This window comes from Ambystoma mexicanum, chromosome 3q (assembly GCF_040938575.1).
Source record: "Ambystoma mexicanum isolate Mex_15411 chromosome 3q, UKY_AmexF1_1, whole genome shotgun sequence".
NCBI lineage: Eukaryota > Metazoa > Chordata > Amphibia > Caudata > Ambystomatidae > Ambystoma > Ambystoma mexicanum.
The window spans coordinates 1,213,981,151-1,214,008,454 of NC_090926.1; the positions used below are offsets into that span (position 1 = coordinate 1,213,981,151).

General features: G+C 48.6%; 1 protein-coding gene across 2 annotated transcripts in view; it reads left to right on the forward strand.

Moving 5' to 3' along the window:
• Positions 1–27,304, forward strand: part of TYK2 (tyrosine kinase 2) — a 1,212,497-nt gene that overhangs the window by 489,710 nt on the left and 695,483 nt on the right. For both annotated transcript variants that reach the window (XM_069604089.1, XM_069604090.1), the window contains exon 4: positions 13,115–13,268. In XM_069604089.1, coding sequence (XP_069460190.1) covers positions 13,115–13,268 — 154 coding nt within the window. The remainder of the gene's footprint in view (positions 1–13,114; positions 13,269–27,304) is intronic.

Below are 27,304 nucleotides of genomic sequence, written 5' to 3' on the forward strand. Positions count from 1 at the left end.
GGTCTTCTGGGTGAGGTGGATTCCTCATCGTTCCCGCCCTGGTGGTGATACCGGTTCTGACGAAGGGGCACAGAGTGAGGTCGCTGACCGTAATTTCTCTGTTACCGGCGTGGCCGAGGTTCCTCTTTTAGAGACTAATTTGGCTGATAGTATGTCTCAGAAACATCCTAGGCCACACAGTACCGGCTCTGCCGAGGTTCCTTGTGTCAAGGCTAAAGTCAAGACCCCTGACCCGTATGTGTAGACCCCTGCCTCACTCACACATGTGACGCAGTTCTCCTCAGGCGCTGACAAAATGCTGCCCGGTCCCACGCGAAATACGGTGGCCATTTTGGACTCTCCCGCCCCCCCCCTCCCTTACACCTACGCCATCGGCTTTGGGTGCTGGGAGCATTTTATCTTGTGCGCCGTTTCATCCAGTTTATGACTGGAACGCTTGGATGCCATTACCGCACACGGTCTCTCTTCCTACGGCATCTGCGACATTGATCTATGTTAATCCGGCTGGAGAGGGCCCTTCTTGATAGGCCTCTCCCTTGCGGCCCTGGAGCTACTCCTCTCATGAGAGGCCTCTGCCCGCCCCAGTGTCTAATCCTTCGGCGGAGGATGCCTTTTTCGGAAAATCTCAGAAGCTCATGCACTCTGACCCCTTGAAGGAGTATTTCAGAGGTCTTTTTAAGGAAATCTGCCCTTCAGTGTCGAATCCTGTGCCAACGGTTTCTGTCACAGCACCGGTTGTTCCGGCAGCTGTTCCACCTCCACCTCTACCGGTTGGCCCACCTCCAGTCCTTCTGCCCCTGCCTCCCTTGTCTCCAATAGACAAGTCTTCGGCGGAGCCAGAAGTGACGCAGGTCGATCCACAGGTGTTGGATGACACGCAAGGGGATCAGGATGGCGATGACCAGCCCCGCTCTGTTAGGGCGTTCCATGACTGGGTACTGGACATGATGGCTCTTCTGGATGTTCCAGTACCTGAGGCACCCCCTCCGCAAGAAGGCGTGCTTTCTGGGGCGTTCACCTTGTCTCCTCAGGAGCGCACCGGGTTGTTCTTCCAGAAGGACGTTTTGGCCAAGGTCCGCAAGGTCCTGGATAAGCCACACTCTGGACTGCACGTTAACAAAAAGATTGACGCTTGTTATAGGCTTCATACTTCGGAGGAGGTATCCTTAGTGTCATGCCCGCTCCCTTCCGCCACAGTGGTGGCGGCCGCCATGCTACAATCCAGACCGGCATCAGCGTCTTCTACAGCGGTGGCTCAGGTACTGGCTAACAAGCTGCTTGACTCTTTTGGGGAGGAGGATCTTTGCTAATTCGGCCCTGCAGTTGTGCCAGGTGAACACAGAGCTCATATTAGCGGGCGCGAATATGAAAATGTGGAAAGGTCTGTCGGAATTTGAGGAGTTCATTCCTGTGGACAAGCTGGACGATTTTAAGGCTGGCTTGTCAGATGCCAGAGTCCTGGCACAGGATATGCTGCAGGCTGCGGCGCATCATGTCGACACCACGACTCAGGGCCTCATGCTTGGCTTGGACACCTCTCGTCAGGCTCGGCTTCATGCCACAAAGTTTTCCAAGGAGGTTCAGGATAAAGTTCTGGACCTGCCCTTTGAAGGCAAAGAACTGTTCCATTCGTCAACGGATGCAGAGCTGACTAAGACTAAGGACAGCACCCAGACAGCCAAGTCCCTGTCCGTTCTGGTGAAACCTCCTTTCAGGGCTCGGAGAACGGCCTCGCAGCCTCGGTCCTGCTCTGTTTTTCGGGGGTTTCTGGATTGAAAGACATGTTGAGTCGATCCTTCAGCTGTATACTCCCGTCGGCGTCAGCAGCAAAGCCGATTTTTCTCTCGTTACTCTGCCTCCTCTTCAGGATCTGGGGGTCTGGCCACTGAGAAACCCGCTAAATGAGCTTTTTCAGCGCTCGCACGAGACCCCGGTGGGAGGGCGCATTACATCTCACTGGGAGGCGTGGCAGACCATCACAGAGGATCAGTGGGTCTTGTCCGTTGCTCGGGCGGGCTTCCGCTTACCCCTTCCCCTACCCCACCCTTCAATCCTCCCTTCCAGCAGGCGGGGATGCCCTCCCTCAGAGCCGAAGTCCAGAAGCTTCTGGATCTCGGCGGTGGAACCAGTTCCCCTAGGGGAGCGAGGGGAGGGCTTCTACTCCCGTCTGTTTACGGTGCCCAAACCCAACCAGGCTGGCCTGCGCACCATCCTAGACCTTTCCCAGTTCAACCTTTCTCTGCCCCAAGAGAAATTCAAGATGATCACCCCCTGTCAGATAAAGTCCTCTCTACAGAAGGGCGACTGGCTAAGCGTGGTGGACCTTCAGGATGCTTTTATGCATATCCTCGTTTGGAACCCGCATCGGAAATACCTACGGTTTTCCATTGGGGAGGAACATTTCAAGTTTCGTTTGCTCCTGTTTGGTCTCAGCGCGGCACCGCGTGTCTTTACGAAGATGTTGGTCATTGCAGCTTATCTTCGGCTACAGGGTGTCCATGTCTATCCGTATTTGGACGATTGGCTGCTGCGCAGTCCTTGTCCACTGAAAGCCTTGAGCAACCTTCAGTCTCTCCTCCAGCTCCTGTTCCACCTTGGGCTGTCGGTGAACTGGCAGAAATCCTCCATGACGGTCTCTCAGGACTTGATCTTCCTGAGGTTTTTTTGGAACACGATCGATTGCAGAGTGTACCTGACTGGGGACAGAATGGCGTATCTGTTGGCCACGTGTCAGGTGTTTATGCAGTCGGAGAGCATGTCGGCATGGTGGTTCCAGAGGCTTCTGGGCCTCATGGCTTCGTGCGTGCTGACTCTTCCTCTTGCTCGTCTCAAGATGAGGCGGACACAGATGGCTCTTCGGAGCTCATGGCTTCAAGCAGTGGACCCAGATTCCAAAATGATACTGGTTCCACCTTTGAGGGCGGACCTCTTGTGGTGGTCGTCTCTCTGCAATCTGTCGGCGGGCGCTCCCTTCCAGGATCCTTGCCCACTTTTGACTGTCACGACGGATTCCTCCCTTCTGGGTTGGGGTGCGACGCTGGTTCATCTTCAGGTGTTCAATCTTTGGTCGCCACAGGACAGACAGCTTCATATAAATTATCTGGAGCTCTTGGCGATATTCCTGGCGCTGAAAGCATTCAAACCAGGCATTGTCAACAAGGGGAATCCGTGTCCGCAATGGACAATGCAGTGTCCATGTTCTATATCAACAAGCAGGGGGGTTACCAGGTCTCACCAGGTCTCCTCCTCTTGTGGATCTTGCCATTTGGGAATGGGCCATTCAGCATGGTATCTGGCTGGTAGCAGGACACATCCCGGGCCAGCTGAATATCACTGCAGATGCCCTCAGCTGACGAGCAATTGTCAGCTATGAGTGGGAACTGAACACAGAGATCCTCTTGGATATTTTTCGCTGTTGGGGCACTCCAGAAGTGGACCTCTTTGCAACGTCTACAAACAGGAAGCTTCCCCTGTATGCCTCCAGGAACGGGCTCAGAGTCTCCTCACTGGGGGAGGCTCTCGAGATTCCATGGCACAACATGAAGGCCTACGCTTTTCCATCCCTTCCTCTGATCCATCAGACGCTTTGCAAGCAGAGGAACACAGTGAATTGCTCCCTGCTGTTCATAGCCCCTTGGTGGCCGGCCAGGTTTTGGTTTCCAGAGCTTCAGCATCTATCGTTGTGCCCGTCGCTCAAGCTTCCGCTGGCCCCCGATCTGCTTCATCAGAGCGATCAGCAGCTGTGGCACCCCTCCCCACAATCATTCAGCTTGGCGGCCTGGTGCCTGAGATCAGATCTTTAGAGCGTTTCAATTTGTCCGCGGGTAACATGCGCATCATTCAGGCAGCCAGGAAACCCTCTATAAGATCTCAGTATAGAAGTAAATGGCTTTGTTTCTGCCACTGGTGTTTGGCTAAGCAGCTGGACCCCAGGGAGGCTACTATCGACATGATCCTGTCTTTTGTTTCACATCTCGCAGAGTCTGGCAACCATGTCTTGTCTTGCAGGACTTATTTATCGGCTGTTGCCGCTTATTTTTCCACTAACCAGTGCTCGTTTTCACTGTCTAATCCAGTCATTAAAAGACACTTTGCGGGCCTGATGCATCTTTATCCTCCTGTTCGCAACCTGCATCCAAATTGGGATTTGATTGTGGTCCTTACGGCCTTGTGTCATAAGGCTTTTGAGCCCATGGCTACTGTCGATTTTAGGTACCTTTCGTGGAAAGTGTCCTTTTTGATTGCTGTGACTTTGGCAAGGCGTGTAAGTGAGCTTCAGGCCTTGTCAGTGGAGCATCCACTCCTTACTTTTCATAAGGATAAGGTTGTCCTGCGGACGAATCCCGCCTTTCTTCCGAAGGTAGTCCTTGGGTTTTCATTTGAATCAGTCAATTTCATTGCCTGTCTTCTTCCCAGACCCGGCTTCAGAGGCCGAAAGGGTTCTTCACTGCCTGGACGTTAGAAGAGCCCTTAAGTTCTATCTGGACAGAACATCTTAGCTTATTTTAAATTAGATTTATGAGGCGTATACAATTCAGGGTCTTCAAGGCCCCAAAGGGAATTCATGCTCATCGGCTGCCATTACCTTCGAAAAATATGTTCCCTGGGAGACCATTGCGAAAGCGGCTACGTGGCCTCCTGATCGGCTTTTTGTAAGTATTACTGTCTGGACCTGAGCTCCGGGGCTGATGCTCAGTTCGGTCAAGCTGTGCTTAGGAACCTGTTTCAGTAAGGAGTTTCTATCCACCCGTAATTCCTGTGAGGAGTGCTTGGGAATCTCCCATAAGTATGGAGGAAAGGGGACGGGACGTAGGAGTATAATAAAGTTACTCACTGTAGTGACTACCTTACTACTAGTCCATAGTCCCCTTTCCACCATACGCCCGCCCACCGTCCCCTCTATAATGTTTTCTCTGTTATTGCTTGAAGGTCATAGACATGGCGATAGAAAAGGATTGATGGGCAATGTGCTGGCCGGAGCTAAGGAGGGTGGGGTTACGGCCTCCTGTGGTACCCCATGTAAAAAGAGAGGAAGGACACATTTTTGAAAAATGTGATGCTTTTTACAAAGTGCTCCGGTCCCGTCCTACAGGATGGAGGAATGTCCCATAAGTATGGAGGAAAGGGGACTATGGACTAGGAGTAAGGTAGTCACTACGGTGAGTAACTTTATTATTCGACTGGATGTTCCTCCCACGTATCCCTTATCGCCCCTCTCAGGCTTCCCTGCAGGAAACTTCTCTTGCGCTTACAGTCTACGTTCTCTTAGCGTCGGACGCAATGCAGTAATCTTCTCGTCAAAACTGAACTGAGGCCAACGGGTGCTGCGCGTGTTACTTCGTCATCGAGACGGAAGCCTCCGAAGGACATCAACTCGACCAGGTTTTGACGCACAGCGCCCTCTATTGAAAAGACATTTCTGAGGCAGCAGCAAGCAGCTGGATATATATCAAAGATAAGGAATATGTGGGGTGAACATCCAGTCGAAAGAACGTTAAGTAATATGTTCTATTCCAGCATGGGTCTGGCATTGATTCACTTGCGATCCCTCCCTCCTGCCCCTCTGCGGCTCTTCTTGGTCATTCTGCCAATTTACGTGCTACCAAATCTGAAGATGGCTGCCAGAGGAGGGGCTTACGGACAGGGCAGTTATTGGCTGGGGCCAGTATGACCCAGAACTCAGTGATTGGTTTATAGGAGAAAGACAGTTTATAAACAAAAGTGAAACTGTTTTTTCTGTTGACGAGGATTCCCGGCCTGACGACAGGGAATGTTCATGAGCATGTGAATCCATGCCAAACCCATGCCGGAGAACAACAGTTACAGGTAAGTAACTTGCTCCTTAAAACTCATCTAAGCCTGTTCTCAGCACAGTTTTGTTTCTCTGACTGTTTCTCTGACATTTTGTGGTTCTGGAAATGAATCTTTCTTTCTCTGCGGTGGGTTATTTGCTTTTCTGGTGTGCCAGAATGCTTTTTGGTTATGGACAAGGTTCAATGGCTTCCCATTTGTTTGAGCATTTTGCCACCATTGTGCGCTCGAGGTCTTGCTCTAAAAAAGAAGAGAGCACTGGTGAAAAACTGTACTGGAAAGCATTGGGTGGCAGTGGGTAGTACCGAGTTTAACAGGCATGAGGGTGATAAGTGTTACAGACTTAGCCGCTCCCCTTTCCAACTGCCCTTCCTTGCCTCTGGGACAGGGTAGCACTGGTTAACACCCAAGTTGTGAAGGTTCCCAATACCCCCATGACAGGGTCAGACCCCAGATGCTGTCACAACATGTAAAGCAATGCAATAAAAAGGGCATCATTACACAAGTATTAGCGGTGCAGAAAAAAGTAGTAACAGAGTTGGAATTCCGTTACCGCTGTACTACAATTTCGGCAGTGGAGAGTGTATTTCCAGCAAAAACCTGGAAGTAAATCTTCTTCTTGACTGCTGAAAATCTGCACAATCGTCGGAATTACATTACCGCTGGCGGTAATTCTGCCAAAATCCCCATGTAGTCCTATGGACCCTAATAAATGGGTCTATCAACAACCACCACCACTTGTAATCCGGCGGTAAATCCTCTGGACTAAGTGACAGTACTGGTAAATCCGTTTGGTGGTATTTCAGCAGATTTATCACCAAACTTGTAATGAGGTCCAAGGTACTTTATTGGCATGACATGTTAGGCAAATATTGCCAAAGTAAATACATGGCATACTAAAATGTTCTATTCCCTTCAGTAATGATAGTTTTGGTTTGGATCTGTTTTCTAAAGTCCATATTGCTTTGTCTTTTTTGGTGGCATGCATGCACGTATTCTTCTGCTCTGTGCAAATTCTGACGTTTTTATTAGGATGCAGCAGGACTGTTCTTGTCCAGTTTCACTGGCCAAGACCATTCTCAACAAATGTGTTGAAATACATGTCTTGAATGACTTTGCAGGATAACGTTTTTCTCATTCTTTACTTCTCCTGATTCCCATCCCTGAGCTTCCTGTTTGAGCTATGTGGGACAGTCTCTATTTCCAGATTGTGGTCTCTCAGTTTGTATTTACTAAGTCTTTAACTGTGTTGTTGTATACAAAAAGATCAGGTAATCTGCAAGTTTACTGTTCGACAGCAATGACCTGTAGTATTCTAGCTTGCTGTGCTTTCTAGTTTTGCTCTCCTGTGCATTGTATATTGCTTTATGAGGGCCTGGTATTAGTCCTTGGCCAGTTCCTCCTCCTGCCTGTGGTTTCCTATGATATCATACAGTGGGTCACTGTTGGTGAACGACCGCAGTTCTGTAATATATGTAATATACTGAGGGATTGTTATGAGGGTTTTGCATTTTTCATCTTGCAGTCGCTGGTAATATAGTGAGTTTGCTGATCATCTTCGAGGTTCTTTAAGAGAAAATATGAGGCAAAGTCATTGGCCGAGATGGATGAAGCGATAGAGCAGTGGTGGAGGGTGCAGCATAGCTTCCAGGGACTAGAACGGAGAGCAGGCCGAATCGAAATTCTGGAGAGCAATTTTGTAGTTCGTAAGGAGAGTGCAAGAGGAGGAGATGGCGCGTGTGACCCATGGTTTGGGGGTGATGAGTGGAATAAGTAAACGTGTGAGAGGGGATGTGGTGTTTAGAAGTGGAACTTGAGCGTCAGACAGCTATCCATGAATGCTTGGTCGATCTAGGATGCGCGAGCAGTGCAAGAAGTGCATAAAGCATGGAGAAAGGCCTGGCGTTCTGACAGGTAGGCATGGAGACTGGTATACATTTGTGTTTTAGTGGTGGATGAGGTGGTGGTGAAGTAAAAGCGTAGGACGAATGCTGACATCAAAGTCAGTGAGTGTTCAGAAGGGGATGGGTCTGTGGTGAGGCTTGAAGAAAGAAAAGCAATGCTGGTAGTGTGAGTAGGGATTTTGTTGAGGTAGGAGAGGAAGTGATTGGAATGGATCAAACCAGGTTGAAATTAGTGGGCACTAGAGATTTTTAAGAGGTTAACATCAGCCACGATAATGATTGGGGCGTAAATTATCCAGCTTGGAAATGGATTGGCTTACCCTCATTCCACTTAATCACAACAACCAAAACGTTCCTGCGTTCCATCAACTCCTCCACAAGCAGTTCCCCACTCCTATGTCAAACCCCAAATCCACACTCTATCCAGACCATTAAAAAAAATACTGCCCTTACACTTCCCCATACATCCACAACGTTCCATTCAGTTTCCTTTGCAAGGGCACTGACTCTCAAGCTTGCCTCTCACTGTTACTTGTTCATGTTCCCCACATACTGATCCACCTCCAGAGGGGAAGAGGGAAAATGCGGCTGAGTGGAATCAGAAGGATGGAGAAGAACACATGGGCTCCAATGGAGAAGTAGTGCGATTTTCATTCTGATCCTGGCAGATCATCTTGAAACAAAATTGTTTGTTATCTTGGCCAAATCACATTATCTTCAAATACGTCTGCATGTTACCTTCCAAATAGTGCCCCAGTTTTAAGTATTTTAAGTCAAGAGAAATGTGGGTCAGGAATGGGGCATGTGTCCTAGTGGCTAAACTGCAGAGTTAGGAACTCGTAGATGTGAATTCCAATTCAGACCTCCATACTCGACCACAATTGTATGATGCTGGGGAAATCACTTCAGCTTCCTGTTCCTCAGGTGCCAGATATAGGTGTTCTGTTAAGTTCATATGGTTTCATACGGTGCCATATCTCCACTCTAGGTGTTTCAGAGCGCCAAGGCTTTTCCTTGGAGTGGCGTATTGTACTCAGCCAGGGATATCCAGACCTTAGTCTGCTGGAGGAAGAGGATAAAAGAAGCTGGTAATAGATGCCAGTACAAATACAGTGAAGGAGGGATCCTTTGAAACCAGTAGATCCCGGTTGTAACCTTCTGCTTTTTAGGGTTTTAGCAGCTAGGTTCTTGTGCGCCTTGTCAGTCACTAGTTATTGACATGATGAATCCCCAGGTGCCAGTAAAGACTGTCTCAAAAGCATCCACTGGCAAATATTTGAGGTGAGAATCATTTCATGCAATTTCCCGTCGTGTCCTTGATCAGTCAAGAGTTATATGATGTCACTTCAGCGACCCTGATCATTTTGGGGAAATAATTCCAGTAATGCAAATCCTGGTTTCCCCATTTGACCAGAACTATATGGTCTTGGGCAGATCTATTTTCCATTTTGCTATTTTGTCTCACTAGACAAATGTGGTAATGCTTTGAAATAAATTGGACACTTTTTTGGTGTGCTACAAGAATTCATAAACCCCAGAATGAAGAAAGGTATAAGTTGTAGTGAAGTGCCGAATTGCTGACTGTAAACCAGATGATGTGGTTCCGAATCTTGCTTTCTCAACCTAGCCAGAATGTTTTGATCATGTGCAGATCACTCGATCTCCCCTACAATTCTTTTTGCCATTAGAAATCGAGTGTCCTCGGTGCCCATTATTTGGCAAGGTGGACGCTTGCAGATTGAGCACCGTCCCCGAAAGTGGAGCTAGGCAGGCTGCCCCCCATTTGTTTATTGGGTACACTCATGAAGTGTCATAGTCCCACTTGCTCTGTGCACATTGGAGCCATGTAATCTAAAACTCAGTTCCCAGCGTTACAAGAGCAAGCTACCTGACAATGAGTAGCACTGTAGCAGCCCTGTTAATAATCCGTCCTGCAGTGTCTCGTAGTGGACGACCTCTGAACTCATGTCAGTATCATGATCCCGCAACAAGCAAAAGAACAGACTCAGCCAGCAAAATTGCTTCTCCCAAGGGGGGTCTGCCTGTGTCACAGAGTGTGCTAAACCCCGGGGTCATGCACACAGTCAAGAACAAGCAGGCCTGCAATGAATGCTTGCAGCTCTGGCACTTGAAAACGCATAAGGAAAGCGGGCAAGTGTCGACAGACCTCAAGCATGCCATTAGCCTCATGCTGGCAGCCTGCCTGGACACCCTTCTGTTCTGAGATTGCTGTAGGTAGAAGATATTTGTACTTCTAGATGGATGACATTGATGGCATTCGCTCTGATTGGCGACATATGAGTTTATAAATGTTTTGATAAAGCTGCCTGCTGGTCATTGGGCAGTGAAATCTCACCATCACGTGCAATAATAGCACTTTCTGCAGCTGGCCTCCTTAGTTTGCTGAATAAGTTGACCTATCTGTGAAGTAACGAAGCGGAGCGTGGTACTCGAGGAAAGGCAGTAATCGCGTAGAATAATATGCTTACAATGAGAAGAGTGGCCTGTTAAGGACATGTGGAGAGTATACGGAGAGTATGCATTCAGAGAAGTTACTGAAACAGAAGTCATAGCCCTCATGAAAGGAATCAAACCCTCCTCCTGCAAAGGGGACTACTGCCTTGCTGCCCACATGAAGGACTGTACTGAAACTCTAGCCCCATTCCTCACAGCATTTATCAATGCCTCCCTTTCAACAGGTGTCGTCCCCCCTCCCTCAAAGAATCATGGTTTTGGCCGCTTCTGAAAAAAACATCACTTGATCCTGACCAACCGAACAACTTCAGACCTATTATCACTGTACTCTTTCTGCTAAAGATAGTAGCTAAGGCCACCCACCAACAGATCCAACAATACCTGGAAGACAACAATATCCTAGGCAAGAGACAATCGGGTTTCCGACCACGCCACAGGACTGAGACCGTGCTACTTGACTTAAAAATGCTGTTACAGCAAACTATGGATGAAGGAAAACCAACTTTGCTCCTGTTCCTAGACCTGTCAGCTGACTTTGCAAACACCTCAAAGACTCAGCATAATTCTCCCAACAAGCCACTTCCTGGATCACCTCCTTCCTGGAAGGTAGACTCATGAGAGTATTCTCGTACCAGGACTGTGCAACCCCCACTCCCATCCACGGCAAGGTCCCCTCAGGGATCCTGCTTGTCACCCACCGTCTACATCATTTTTACCCTCCCGCTCTTCAACGACCTTGAGGATCACAGCATAGCACACACGAATTATGCTGATGATACCCAGGTCCTTCTCCCACTCGCTGGCTCTTATTAACAAGATGCAGCCACTCTTAATAAGATCTATGCCATCAGCCAGGCCTGGATGGCGGCTAACGGTCTCCCTCTTAATGAGGACAAGATTGAAATACTACTGGTAGGCCCCAAACAAGTCCTCAACAATCTGGACAGCAAGTACGCATCCTTCAACATTGACAACACAACCATCTCCACCGCAGCAGCTGCCAACACTGTAGGGGTATACCTAGACTCCATACTGTCCATGTCATGCCAAGTGAATGTGATCACATCCTCAGCTGCACTTACCTCCAAGATCATAAACGCTGTCAAACCCTAACTCTCTCCCAAAAACTGCCTAGCCATAGCAAGAGCCACCATAGGAGCGAAACTAGACTATTGCAATGTCCTATTCCTAGGCACATTATCCATGAACCTGAATAAACTACAAACCACTCAAAACAACGCTCTAAGAGTAGCCCTCAGCATCCCCAAGAGAGCACATCTCCCAGGCTAGACGTGACGCCCACTGGCTCCAAGTGAAAGAGCGCATTCTCTTCAAGACTCTTTCCATCACACACTCATGCCTATCTCATACTGCTCCATCATACCTATTAGAAGCTATTCACAGAGCCACCTCAAACAGACAAAAACAGATTCAACACTGCAACCAGCTAGCGATCCCAACCTATAAAAGACTCAAAGCAGGAGGCTCCAGCTTTGCTGTCCTATGAACTGCAACACGTTAGCACCGGCCCTCAGAAAAGAACCTTCAATCACTCTATTCCGCAAGGCACTCAAAACGCAACTTTTCCGCTAGCCCACCACCTGCCTCAGGACGAATACTGTATTTCTACACTGCACGCACTGTAACTCAACAGGCATCCTCTCACTATGTAAACTGTTTGGATCTATGTGATTATTGCAATGGCCGAAAATGCTGGCTTTTTTTAAAAACCCCTTTACACCATATATATATGCGGGGGAGACCCCCGAAGACCCCCCATATTAATATTATATACTATACACCCCTACATTATATGTGGTGTAAGGGGGGGTAAAAAAATGTCGCCTTTTTTCGGCCGTCGTAATTGTGAGGGCACAATTTTGGTACGATTCTAACTGTTTTTATGTTAACTGTTGTCTTAATATGTAAAATGCCTGTTCGTCCAAGATAAGCATCCTGTAACACCGCCACGATGCCCCTTGGCCGCTGGCTCTTTTATAAATCCAAATAAAAAATAAATACATAAATAAATTAAAAAAAATACGGGGTACAGGTAAGTGAGGAAAAGGTGGGAAGATCTGCAGCTGTGCTCCCTTTGAAGGTGTATTCCCGAGTGCTCTGTTGATTCCCTGGGCCTGCCCCAGCTAGTCCTTCCTTGTCTTCTACTGCTATCGGTGTTTACAGCTGCTGTAGAGGAGAAACTCCCCTCAAAGGAAATCAGCAGCCAAAACGAGGATTCTTGTGCTGTTTGACCTAGTCCACCGAAGGCCTCACTTTCTGAGTTATTTGTGTTTAAGAGTCTACTTGAAAGAGTCTGAAGCCCAGTGCCCACCAAAGTGGTAATATGCTCACCAAACCAGGCATCCTTAAAGTTAGTCTCTAATCAACGTGCCTTCTTTTTTATTCGCCATCTTGCCGCACATACCAACTGTTGCTTGAGGCCTTTCTGTGTTTCTTTAAATGTAATGCATTTGGGTGCCAGAGCCAAAAGTAGTGCTATCATAAATCATCCCTGCAGTGGTCTGCCTTTTGGTCTGTCAGTACATAATAAACTGCCCGCGTTAATTGTCAAGGCATTGAATAATTGAAGAAGGTAATCGTATAAATAGCCCACCATTTATGTACCCAACAGCGATGAAGTTTTACTCCTGTTGTGGTCCAAGAACTTGGGGAAGTCCAAGATCTCTTTTAGAATCACTGCTCTCGGCTGCTTTGTTTAAAAAAAATGTGGTTCTCTGTACTCCATTTGAGGAGAATCAGTGATTGTGGTAATTTGAAACAGAAATAAAAATAACTTGCATTGTCTTTTCTTGATGTGTGCTTTTTAATAGTCGGGGTAGCATCGTAATCCTGTGCCTACAGTAGGGTGTTGAAGATGTTGAGAAAAGCCTGCTTAATTCTGATGCATACCTTTTTTGGTACAGGTATTACTTCCGAAATTGGCATGGGATGAACGAAAAGGAGCCAGCAGTTTTCCGAAATGTTCCCAAGCACAGTGATTTTGGAGATGACCGACTTCGGATTGAACCGGGAGGGGCGGTTCTGGATCCTCCGTCTATCGAGTACCTCTTTGAGCAGGTAATCAGTATGGGAATATCATTCGGGCGCAGAAGGTCAATGCCCCGGTGCCCTCAAAGCACCACCGCAAAGCCGTGAAGGGGTTGCTGCACAGTATGCTTGCTTTTTGGCGTTATATGCAGAAGCATCCGTGAGCTGAGGGTTTTCCTCCTTCATAGTGTGGCAATGCAGTGGCCCTAATGTGGCAAAATCCAAGCACTTGCCCTGCATGAGTTTGAAAGGGGTGCCAGACTTAAGCATCTGACAGTCAAGATGAATGGTCTATTCAGAAATTAGGCGGTAGGTTCCCGCCATTTTCCAATCTTGGGTGGGCTGGAAGGCTGTCCTAGAGGAGTGATCCCTGTCCTTTGAGTTCTTTCATCATACTGGGATGGACGAACAGATGTTACATTCTGATTGGATGAGCGCAGGTTCCTGAATTGGTGGTAGGGTTGGAAGATTTTAGGTAAATAGACTGATGTGGAGCCATACAGGGCCTTTGAGATAATGTGCCTCATTACAAGTATGGCGGACCGGAAATAAGGGTGCATGTAGCAACCTACCGGCACACTTTCCGGAACGCCATACTACAACAATGTTGGTAGGGGCCACAGATCCCCCGCAGGCCTGCTCTGCGTGTTTTCAGGCCCCCACCGGAATGGTTGTCACTGAAGCACCGGCACCATTAGCAACGGTGCCGATTGTTCAGTGACCCCATTTCCATAGAGTCCTATGGGACCGCATGCTAATGGGGATTTACAGTTACTGCCACCGCTTGTGATGTCCCGGTAGCACTGGGAGGTCAGGTGGTGGTAACAGTGTTACGGGGTTGCCGGTAACCCGCCACCTACCAGTGGGTTTTACAGGCAACCCCATAATGAGCCCCAATGATGCACAATGCCTTAAAATGTGATCTTTCCTTCATTGTCAATCAGTGGAATGCCATCAAGGCTGGTGATAATTATTAAAAGGTGGCTCAGAAAAGCTATTTCCCTCCTTTGTAATGTTATGTTGGCCTTGCTGCGCATGGCTCTCTAAGAAAGAGGGGCAGGGTTTGTTGGTCTGATAGCGCAAAGACAGATACAGAAACCTGTGGTCCAATATGCAAATCTCAGTTGTTTGTGGTTTGTACAGACCCGGGTCGGTTAACCATATGGGCAGCCACCGGGTTCTTGAGAGCAGAATTGACAGAATGATTTCTGATAGGAGATGGATAGGGTCTGAGTCTGATAATTACACTAGACCTGGTTGGTCGTCTGAAGGGGTGTGGGACGTGTGAAGTTTTAAGATTTTAGCAGTCAAGTTGAGGTGTTAAGAAAGTTGTTCTTTTAGCTGCTTCCGTTCCATAGACCTCTATGGGACGCCCTATATTTTTGCTGTTCTCTGCTTCCTGGCTTGACTTTATTTTTTGCTCACTTTTATGGGGAAACTGATCGGTCCATAAGACTTTCACTACTGGTCCACCTTAGTGGAATTCTTGTATGTTTTAAAGCTGCACACATCACCATAAAGTTAAGTGCAGTTAAGTGCAGTTAGGATACTTTGTATCCTTATAACTTTTTATTTTTGCAACTTTGTGCCTGCTATTACAATGTGTACAGGATGGACTGGTGGCAATGGATATTTTTACCATGTTTCTTACAAGTGCACTTTTGCATTTTACCACATAATGCCATTCATACTATGCACTTGACATGAGATTTTCACCTGTACTTTGGCCATTTTGTACTTTGGCCTTCTTCCTGTCCTTGTATATCTGGAATTGCCATTCATGGAAAGCTGCTTTCCCGGAAAAGTGACAGTCTTTGTTGTGGCCGGATATGGTGGCGTGGTCTGTCTGGACCCAGTGCTCATCGGAGCCAGTGTGTGCCTGTCACAGGGCAGATATGTTGGGCAGACATGATTGGAGAGCCCATGCCAGCTTGAATGGTACAGATCCTTACCCTTGATGGAGATAGTGGCAACGCCACTCCAAATCCTGGATAAAAGGACTATTCGAGGATGGGGTCACATGCCCATGAATGTTCCCTGTAGTCAGGCTGGGAATCCTTGGTAAAAGAAAAAACGGTTTCACTTTCACTTAAAAACAGTATTTCTCCTCTAAACCAATCACTGTCCTCTGGGTCATACTGCCCCCATCCAACAACAGTCCTCTCCTTAAGCCCCTCCTCTGGCAGTCATCTTCAGATTTTTACTGCACGCTTCAGTGTTGGGAGTCCTCGAGTTTTTTGATGTAAAACATTCTGTTTTTGTTTCGAAGAAGCCTGTGTGCTCTTTTCTTCATCTGCCGACAGTGGGGGACCCGTTGTCGGTGAAGTTCTGCGCTCCTCAAGGGCGAAGATCATCAAAAGATTCTACAAGGCCTTTGGGCCTATTTCGCGCCCTCAGACCATGACGGAAGAGGAAGAGGGAAGGTCTCTCTTCAGGCCCTGCACCAAATGCGGGCTACAGAATGTGTTTGTGGAAGACGAGCACCTTCAATGCCTCTACTGCCTGCACCCGGACCAGAAGGGGGGGGGGGGGAGTGCGAGATATGCCTCGGGTTCACCAAGAAAACAACAAAGGACAGGCACAGTAGGCTGGCGGCATGTCTTAACGCCAAGGCCTCTCACCCGTTCTCCAAGCAGGCTCATGCCTCACCCAGGACCGGCCGGTCCGAGGAGCGGTCTTCTAAGTCCTTTAAGGGCGCCTCATCTGTGGGGGTCCAAGATAAAGCCAAGAGCTGCACGTCTGAGTCCAATGGGTTTGTTGCGGATGCAGGTTCCAAAGTGGATAGGGCGCGATCAGCATCACCTTCCGCCTCCATTGGCAGCCGACAGTCAAGCTCCTCTTCGAAGAGGAAGTCATGTACCCCGGCTTAGCTACGTGAGAAATCTGAGAAGACTCTTACGGAGGAGAAGGCTACACCCCAAGCAGGCACAACTGGCACATTCTAAGACCCCCGTCTGTGACTATGTCACCGACTGCTACCACCACAACAGCTAAGGGCACTGATCCTGCAAGGGTTGTTCTCACGGCTCAGACGGTGTCCCTTCCCCCAAGGTGCGTCACTGTCACAGTGACTTTGGCAAAGTCTGCAGACATGCCAGAAGGGGTGAAACCAGCTCGGGCCCTGTTCAAACCTTCAGAGGGGCAAGAGGGGACAAAGTGGCCCCGAAACAGCACTCCCAGGCTGTCGCCCAAACCATGGAAGTCTCATCCATGGACGACAAAGATCAGGAGTCCTTGCATACGGTCCATGAGGACGTTGATGAGGAGGGTGACAACGGCACTGGGCCTAGTTTTCCATGTTTTGCTTTCTCAGCCGAGGGACATTTCCTTGAATATTCTGTCGACTCTACACACATTGGTAACCAGATGAGGATGCCCCTGGGTCCGGTACCTGTGGTCCCCCAGGTCCCTGAATAGCCTCCAGCGAAGACGAGGAAGCAACCAACACCCCGTTTCAACCTCCTCCACCATGTTGGGTCCCTTCTCCCCCAGCAGGGACAGGTACAGGAACGGATACGGCCAGAATGACGGATGATGACGAAGACATTGTTGCAGCAGACAGTGCATCACCACATGTGGATGCCCCACACAGGGTGTCCCCACCATATGAGGTGGGATCGTTCCACTCCATGATCACCAGGGCCTTCGAGCTATTTCAGCTGGTGCCTAAGGAAACCAAGAAGGAGGGCTTTTTGTATCAAAGGCGCAAGGCCAAGAGGAAGACTATCATGGCGGTGCTCTTTCTGGACGATGTTTGGGAAGAGGGCCTGGCCCTCACGAAGAACACTTGCATGGCTCCAGCCAAGTGGGATAGGCTGAAGAAGAATTATAGGGTGCTGGACTCCGCACTCAAGAGCCTGAGGTTGCAGCCATTGCCGAATTCGGTGGTATCAGCGGCAGCTGTCTTCGGTCCGTCCAGAGAACAAGGCGAAAAGGATGGACGCCATGGGAAAGAAGGTGATTTACACTGCGGTGTCCACTATCAGGGTTGCCAACGGTCTGGCAATCCTGGCCAGGTACAACAGGGAGTTGTGGTACAAGTTGGGCTGATCCTGGAGTTCCTCCCTGATGATAAGAGGATGGAGGCTATCGCTCTCTTCCAGGAAGGGGAAGTGGCTTCGGATCAAGAGAATCTGTTTGGGAAGGTTGTCGATGAGTCCCTTCAGGCCATCAAAACAGAAACAGAGACGGCTCGTTCCCTGTGCACTCTCCAGCAGCACCGCTCGTCTTTTTGCTCCCCCAGGGGAAATTCGATCAGGTCTTCAAAAGGTTTCTCCGCATCGTATCAACAGCCTTCCAGATCCTCAACTCAGGAAGCCTACAGAGGTTGTTCCCAGGACACCGGCGCTGAAGCAATCCACTCGTGCACCCCGATGGGAGGCCGGCTGACGAGGTTAGTCAGCGGGTGGAGAAAGATCACCACTGACAGATGGGTGCTGGAAGCTCTCGCCCAAGGACGCACCCTGGAGTTTCAACACAGGTAGCCGTGGATCCCTCCGGCTACCCGCCAGGAGCAGCACATCCCTCAGCTCATGAAAAAGGTACGGGCCATGCTGCAAAAAGGGGCGATAGAGCTAGTTCCCCTACAGCTCGGGGGCTCTGGAGTCTTTTCCACATACTTTCTGGTTAGAAGAAAAAAGACAGGGTGCTGGAGGCCCATCCTAGACCTACGACGTCTCAACAAATACCTAAATGCCCAAAAATTCAGGATACTCATGTTTCAACATGTGCTCGGCCTACTGGAAAAGGAGACTTGTTGACGTTGTTGGACCTGGAGGATACCTAATTCCACATCCCCATTCACAAGAAACATCAGAGGTTTCTACGTTTCCTGGTGCAGGGACAGCACTACCAATTCAAGGCTCTACCCTTCCGCTTGAAGTCGTCCCCAAGGGTGTTCACGACAGACCTGGCACCAGTGGCGGCCCATCTACGTCTACAGGGCATACACATATATCTGTACCTGGACGACTGGCTGATTCACGTCCGCTCGCGGGAGCTATCTGTCGACTGTCCAGTTGTTGACGGATCTGGGATTCTCCATCAACTGTCCAAAGTCCAGCTTAACGCCATCACAGAACGCGCTGTTCCTAGGCGCCAGACTCAATACAGTGTCTTGTCTAGCTTCGCCCTCAGAGGAGAGGATAGCAGCCATTCAAGGAAAAGTGCAAAGGCAGTCGTCGACGAAGAGGGCCACAGTGCGGGCCATCAAGTTGTTGGTGGGCATGATGCCGTCCTGCATCTACCTTGTCCGTCTCTGCAGGTTGCAGATGCAACCCCTTCATGTTCTCATGGATGCCCGCTGGATACAGGTGTCCGGAAGCTTGATGGACAAGAGCTCTCTCAACAAAGAGTTCCATAGGGCGACAGGATGGTGTGGGGATCCGCTCCAACATCGCCCAAGGCACAGTGTTTCAAAAACCCCCATACCAGGAGACAGTCACCACGGACGCCTCCCTGGAGGGTTGGGTAGCACACACCTGATGTCCGCATGCCAGAGGCCTGTGGCTGCCAGAGGAGAAGGATCTTCATATCAACATCCTGGAGCTACAGGCAGTGTTCTGGGCCCTCAAGTCGTTCCTCCCGTCTCTGAGGCAAGGTGGTGAGGATCTTCACAGACAAAACCACCACCATGTTTTACATCAGGAAGCAGGTGGGCACTCGATCCCTGGTGCTCTCCAAGGAAGCGCAGGACTTGTGGCGCTGGGCCATCTAACAGGGGATGTTCATTGTCCCTCTCCACCTGGCAGGAGTCGAGAACCCCATTGCAGACTCCCTCAGCAGGGAACTGCACTCCTACCACAAGTGGGAGCTTCGTCGGGATCAGGTGGACCGCCTATTCGTCAGATGGGGCAGGTCCAAGATCGATCTATTTGCGACGGCGGGAACATTACAAATGCCGGAAGTTAGCCAGCAGATTCCACCAGCTGAGGAGCCTGGGGTACGCCTTTGCCTTCCCGTGGGAAGGATTGTTCCGGAATGCTTTCCCTCTGTTCCTGCTCCTGCTACGAGTCATCAACACACTTAGACAGTGTCCATGCAAGATGATACTCACCACCCCGGCGTGGCTGAAGCAAATTTGGTACCCAGACCTTCTCGGATTGTCAGCTTCGCCTCTGTTCAAGCTGCTAGTGGTTCCAGATCTTCTCACCAGAGAAGGAGGCACAATCTTTCATCATGACCCAGGATCGCTGAACCTGAGGGCTTTGCTTCTGCAACCGTAGAGTTTGGAGGATACAAGCTGCCTGCGACCTGCAGGGAGGTCCTCGCCAAGGCCAGGGCGTCGTCGACTTTGAAATGCTACGGTCACAAGTGGAAGTGGCTTGCTACATGGTGCTGGCCTCAGAAGATTACCCCTCTAAGGGTCACGGCCCCACAGATCCTTCTATATTTGCTATCCTTGGCCAAGACCGGGTTGGCGCACGCCTCTATCGAGGTTCATCTGGCGGCTATCTCCCGCTACACCAGGTCTCCAGGAACATCTTCACTCTGGTCCCACCGTCTCATCAAGGAATTTCTCAAAGGACTGTTTCGATCTTTCCCGCTGGTAAAGGCTCCTGCCCCGGCTTGGGAACTGAACGAGGTTCTGACAATGCTCTTGGGGGCCCCCTTCGAGGCCTATGCATCAGGCCCGTCTCAAGTTCCTCTCAGTAAAAAGGCTTTCGTTGTGGCCATCACCTCTGCCAGAAGGGTAGGTGAGATCCAGGCCCTATCTTGCAAGCAACCAAGCCTGACTTTCCACGAATCGAGGGTGGTGCTGCCTATGCACCCCTCTTTCATGCTGAAGGTTCCATCGGAATTCCACCTCAATGAGCCTTTGGTGTTACCTGTTTTTTCCCCAAAATCTTTGTCACCAGCATAGAGGGCCTTGCACTCGCTAGACGTTGCTTGTGACCTGAAGTTCTACATGACACAACAAGACTTTCCAACTGTTCGTGAACTTTGGTCCTGTGAACCATGGGAATGCCATGTCTAAGGCTTCCATTTCAAGATGGGTCTCCGGCTGCATCATGCTTTGTCATTGGTTGGCGAACCGACCGCTGCCTGAGAGCGCCCTCCACCAGAGCAATCGCCTCAATGACATAGTTCCTGTCTGGTGTGCCCCTGCTGGACCTCTACAGGGCTGCTATGTGGATGTCTACGCGCACCTTCACAAAGTTCTACTGCGCCGACAGATTACAGGGAGGAGTCCAGAGTCGGCCAAGCAGTGCTACGCAGCCTGTACTATTGAGGTGAGCCTGTTCCAGAGGTAAATGTTAATTGCTTCTGTGGAGCCTTGCCACCTCCCGTGGTTGTGTAATGTTGTACTGCTAGTTATTTATTATTCATGAGCATGTGATTCCATGCCAGACCCCATGCTGGAGAAGGTTTAAGTTACTTACCTGCACCTATTGTTCTCCAGCATGGGTCTGGCATGGATTCACATGGGAACCTACGACCCCTCTGCGGCTCTTCTTGGTCATACTGCCACTTAACGTGCTTACCAAATCTGAAGATGGCTGCCAGAGGAGGGGCATAAGGGAGAGGACTGTCATTGAATGATGCAATATGACCCAGAGGACAGTGATTGGTTTAGAGGAGAAATACAGTTTTTAAGTGAAAGTGAAACCGTTTTTTCTTTTACTGAGGATTCCCTGCCCGACGGCGGGGAATATTGATGAGCATGTGAATCCATGCCAGACCCATGCTGGAGAACAACAGTTACAGGTAAGTAACTGCAGTCATTTGAAAGATCATCATTGGAGCCAAGTCCCCTACGAAGAAGTCCAGCTCGCCCAAGATCTGATGATAAGCGTTGCAGTTTAGCAGCATTGCCTCCAGCCAAGTCCCGAGCCCGAAGCCCTTTTCCTCTCTCCTGATCTCCAGAAGGCCCTCATCGGTGCTTTGACCCCTGGACTGGCGGAACAATCTGACCAGACACCTGCTGGAGGATCCGTACCTTCGGAGCCTTTGAATGTGTCCGTCGACCACCCAGTGGACTGACACGCTTTCTCCTGGCTACCTCACTGCAGCCGCTGCCGTTCCCAAGTGCATCATGGGAACTTCGTGGGTCGTCAACTTGTGTAACCAGACTCCTGCTCCTGAGGTTTCAGCTTTTCTGACCAAAGGGAAGCCGTGCAGGGCCTGCGGCTATATGTCATTTTACTGACCCAAATTTCAGAGTGGTACATTTTATCGCGGCCATAATACTGAAATACACTGCATTTTTTAATTTGTGGGGTTACCCTTATAACGCCATCCCAACCCCATCCCGACTCATTTTAACCCCTTACCCCACATATATTTAATTAATATATTTGGTTTAATGTTGTTCAGTGAAATGGACCACTCTGTTTTGTTATTCGGTAAAATGACTGGGTAATGGGCCTGCACCTTTGTTAGTGCCATGAGGTTCTCCTGTTGTGCCTGACTGCTCCCGCTGTAACCCGTCATCATGTCCTGGAGGTGTGCTTAGGTTGCCTGTTCGATGGAGGTCTTCTTCCTGTCGTGCCAGATGTCTAGACTTCAGAACCGTATCACCTGAGCCCGGAGCCCCATACTAGCTGGACCCAATTCTGACACCGAAAAGGATCTCTGCACCTGCACCCCGTACTCCCTCGACCATACAAAGCACAGCAATAAGTGGGCCCAGCCGATTAAGGAACGCCTTAAGTGGTTGCCGACGAAATCGGAGTAAGAGGGTGCATTTGCATAGTTATTTCTACCCTGCCTCCTCCTATAGGGTTGTATGGGTGTAAAGTCCTAACCCTATCCCTGCTTTTCCTGACTAAAGTTGGTGGTGGTTCAGTCAGTGCTCCCACTGGGATTCCCCTAGTGTGGTGGGCTTGGGAGAGAATCTTGTAAGAACTTTATTTTATTGGGTATTTATAATGCGCCTATACAGCAAATGGTGTGTCAAGGCGCAAACTTACCTTTTTATTTATATTCTGAGACATTATTCTCAACCATATGCTCTGGCAACTCCTAGTCGTGGTCCAATAGTAAAACTTCCTGCAAAATGCATATTGTGGCACTTGTGACTTTTGGACATTAGGCTGCAATTCTTAACGGCCAGACTTATCAAGATCTAGGAACCTTGGCTCAGGTTTATCTGTGAGTGTTCTATCTAACTTCTAAATGCTATTTTCTCACTTACTTTGCCACGCAGTTATTTGCAGTATTGCTCTTGACTTTGCTAATATTGCATTACTGTTTCGAAAGGTAAAGCTTTGGTATTCTGTTAGCAGAATCACCAATGTTGTATGTATATATGTGTGCTAAATACTTGGTTGAGACTCTCCCAGGGGCCATCCACCCAAGAACAAGTCAATGGGCTGTGTTTGTGCTGGTAGAGAGTTTCCCAGACCCCCCTCTGTTTTTATATATGTAAATGATAGTAGTTGTGTTATAATACTTACTTGAAAGTTTCATTGCTTTTAGAGTGTATCTTAAAGGCCTAATAAATAATACTCTTTTGCCTAACTAGAATTATTGGTGTGCTCGTTGTGTGTCTCATTTTAGACCTAGACCACGCTCACCCGCCTCAGTCTAAGTATTACTTCTCTGCTACTCTACCTTGACTGGGCTTGGCTAGACTTCAGTGTCTTTCCTGTTCATCATAATAGATTAGCCTCTCAGAATCCACTCCCAGGGTTGATTCTGCAAATCTATTTTAAGAAGACGGATGAGAAAGGAGGGTGGAGAGGGGAGTGGGTTAGGTTGCAGTGTTGTCCCTTCCTGGCTCTTGATTGTACATTCACAGAGATTCAGGTGTGATTTAGTGTCACACAGTAGAGGATTTCTAGACCAAATTGATTTCCCACTGATAATAGAGCAAAGAGTTTCACAATTGTTTGTCATAAAGTAGTGCAAGTTTCTTGTGCACAGTTTTAAGTCAGTTGCTATTATCTTTCATTTTTTCAAAGAGCCATGTCAGGTGGTTCACTTCTAGGCCGACATTTTGGATTAATGTGTTTCAGTTTCGTGGCCAGAACTGAATAAAAGTGTCCTTGTCATTTCTTATTGAAGTTAGGAACTAGTACTATTGCCTCATTGCTGAGCTTAAGTGTCCTGGATGGAGGGTAGTATTGCAACTTACTTCTGAAGGAGGAAGGGCCCTGTGAGGGTGTAGAAGAAGGAGACTGACATGGAGGGGTCATGTTTGGGGCTACACACGTTTATTATGTAAGAAGAAAAACGCATCTTTCGAATGAATTGTGTCCTCCCACGTATTCCTCATCTTTAATATTCTTTTGCAGCTTCGGAAATGTTTTTTTTTTCCCACACCACAGGGCGCTGTGATCGATGGGGTGGCGTCGATGTCCCTCGAAGTTTGCCGTAGAGCGTCAACGTCATCCATAGTACAAATAGCTCGAGCTGTGCCCGTTGGATTCACTTCTGTTTTTCCGAAAGCTTTTGCTTCGTGTGTTTGAAAACGCTGCTCCAGTCTTTTGTCAAGATGTCTTCATCTTCGATTCCTTCTACCCAGAACTAGTTTTAAAAAAGTGCCAGGATTGCGGGAAGAAGATGTCGATCACTAATCCCCATTGAGTTTGCCTATGTTTCCGGATCGATGAATGCAGGTCCAGTCAGGCCATGACGCCTGAATCTCTGAAGGAACGGCAAGGTAAATTGGCGGTGGGGAGGGAATCTTTGAAGTCCTCTTCGAAGAGAATTAGAAAATCTGGGGAGTCTAAGGACTCGTCCCGGCATAAGTCGAAGAAGTCTCGATCGAGGAATCGGTCGAGAAAATCTTTATTTGCTTCAAAGAAGAGACGTCACTCCTTCTCCTTCTCCTCCTTCTCCTCCTTCTCCTCCTTTCTTCTTTCTTCTTTCTTCTTTTTTCTTCCTCCTCTTCTTCTTCTTTCTTCTTCCTCCTCCACAGGGGTTATTTCTTATCCAACTAAGCATGATTCCTCTAAAAAATGGGAGGCCTTCGGAGCCTCAATGATGCAAATCTTTGAGAAAGCCACCTGACCCCCTCAAAGAAGTTGCGCGAAGACCATGCCCCAGCTCATCGGATGACAGAGTAAGGTCAGAGACTACTAAACGATTAAAAGTTGGCAAAAAATCGAGTGTCGTCTAGAGAGCCTTCTCCGGTACCTAAGAAAAAGAGCTTGTCGGTGCATAAATCGAAGGCAGTGCCAGACAAAATGGCGTCCGGTTCCAAACCTTCATCGACACCAGTGTCGAAGGTTCTGTCGACACCAGTCTCAACGCCTTTTTCGAAGGCGCCTTCGAGTTTATCGAAGCCAGCGTCGACAATACAAAGTATTGTACAAGTACAAAATAGATTCCTATAGCATCATCAACACCATTAGTGAAATCTGTGCTAACGCCTTCATGGCCTCAACCCTAGGGTAAGGTTTATACCCGTTTACCAAGAAAAGACTTTTTCAAGTCTATGGCTTCCATTTATGAAGAGGAATAATCCTCTAAAGAGGATTCTTCCCCATTTGGATTGAAGCATGGAATAAAAGACGCTCCTGAGGAGCCAATTGATCCTGAATCTAAAATGTCTGATCTCTGACTGTCTCCAATCAGCTAGTGGCATAGACACTTCGCTTGAATTGGAGATCGACAGACATGACCCAACTGATCATGCTGATTTAGCATACAGAAACATTATGAATAGGGTTGTAGAGTTCATGGGCTGTAACAGAAATTCACCCATAAAGGAACGAGATGATATGACAGATATTCTGAGCCAGGGTACTCAGAAAGATCCAATACTACGTTTTCACACAACCCTTCAAAAGAAGGTCATAGCTAATTGGAAGACCCCAGAATCTGGGCCTGCAGTAAACAAACATTTTGCAAACAAATATAGACCATCATCATCTGATCCAGACTATTTAACTAAGCACCCAATACCTGAAAGCTTAGTGGTCCAAGCAGCTACATCCACAAGGCAATCTGCTTACCCATCAATCTCCCCCGATAGGCGTCATGATCACCTCCAGGGTTCCTAGCCTAAATTCAGGAGTTCCGCCCAGGGCGGATTCATTGTATAGATCAGCAGGTGCTAGCTTGGCACACATGGCATGCACACCATTCACAGCATTAATTCACCAAAGACTTCCATAGGGATCAAATAGCACACGCATACCCTTAGGTTGGCTGGCCTGTTGGTCATGGGGAAGGTTCAGCAGTGATCTACACATTGGACCTTGAGGACTACATAAGCCCCGCCTCCGCAGTAACACATGCTTTGCATTAGGTCCGCTGACAGCGGTGTAACGCTACCGGCGCTTCTGCTCACAGAACCTGCGAAATGAAAGAAAAAGAAATATTAACAATTCTACAGCTTCACAGAATTATCTATAGACCACAGACAAGAATTACTTGATCGAAGATTTTCTGCAGTATTCTTTCGTTTTCCGAAGACCTGCAAATAAAAAGCACAATAGTTAAAAGAACGAACTTTACAGAATTATTAGTTAAGATAAACTCATACACGCATACTTACCTGAAGCTTCATAGAGTTATACCTCACAGTTGCGAACTGCGATTCGCTGTGGGAGCAGCGTTTTTCTTCAATATTACACGCGCATACTTACCTCAGTCAAAACGCCATGTCAAGTTATCAAAGACCTCACCATTATTTGTGTGCTTCACCCATAGCGAACGCTTCAATTTACCTCAGGAAGGGGATTCATATTCTTTCCCTTGAAACTCAAAACTCTCCTGCCAAGGCCTTTTCTTCTGAGAATCTACAAAAGAAAAGAAGAATTAAGAAATCGTTAAGAGAGAGCTCTCCAACTTAGAAAGAACATTAATTCCACAGAGGCATCTGTTTTTTCCTTTTTAGTTCTGTAAGGAGACTCATTTACATATTAAAGACACTTGCCTTCAGCGGTTTCCACAGTCAACATCACTTTGGCCCTCATTCCGAGTTTGGAGGTAAGGGAAAAACGATGCGGGTAAAGAATTACCCGCATCGTTTACCGCTACACGCTATTCTGACCAACCAGACCGCTATTTACGGCAACGTAAAATACGATGCCGTAAATAGCGGTTGGGGTGCACGCACGCGACACACCATGCCGGCATTATCGGCATGCCATAAACCAGAGAAGATCACAAGTGATGCAGACATGCAAATAACAGCCTCCTGAATGCCGAAAAAGTGCATACCGGCATGGTGTAAATAGCGGCATCACCGACCAGGCGTTAAGAACCCTGAGCAGTGTTTCCAAGTGCCACAGGTGCACACAATCAGCACAGATGGAGGCAATGGAGACAGGGCCAGTACAAAAGGAGCACACCCACACACCACACCCCCTCCCACACCAAGATGATATCAATAGTAGTAGCATTACTGGAGCTGGAGGCCCTGCTTGCAATGCCTCAACAACAACAACAGCCGCCACCACAGAGGAGACGCAGGAGGAGAAGGAGGGTGAGACAGGCCCAGCATGCCCCACCAGTGCAGCCACCGTTACCACGCCACAGCCCCCAATCCCTCGCATCAGAGCCACCCCCTTCAACCTAACCACCTCAGCAGATCCACACCCTGTACCGGCTTCACCGTGATGCCATCACCACCATAGTGGACCTGATACACAACGACATAGTGAGCCTCATAGAAATACGCACCGCCATCCCCCCTCTGCTGAAGGTAGTGTCTGTGCTCCACTTCCTTGCCACAGGCACCTACCAGCACACAGTGGGGCACATGCATGGCACATCACAACCCTTATTTTCCCGGATACTGAACCAAGTGCTGGATGCCCTCCTCAAGCACACAAGCGACTACATATCCCTACCACGGACTCCCCAGGAGATATTCGATACAAAAGTTGCCTTCCATGCACTGGCAGGCATGCCAAATTGTGTAGGTGCCCTCGACTGCACCCACGTGGAGTTGGTGGTCCCGCATGCCATGGAGGTGGTGTATCGCAACCGCAAGCAATACCACTCCATCAATGTGCAGATGGTATGCGACGCCAGCAAGATCATCACACATTGCTGTGCCTGATATCCCGGATCAACTCATGACTCTTTGGTACTGCGGAACGCCATGCTACATGGAGCGACATGCTGGACAACGTGCCTGGCTGCTTGGTGAGTGGCCTGACTTGGCC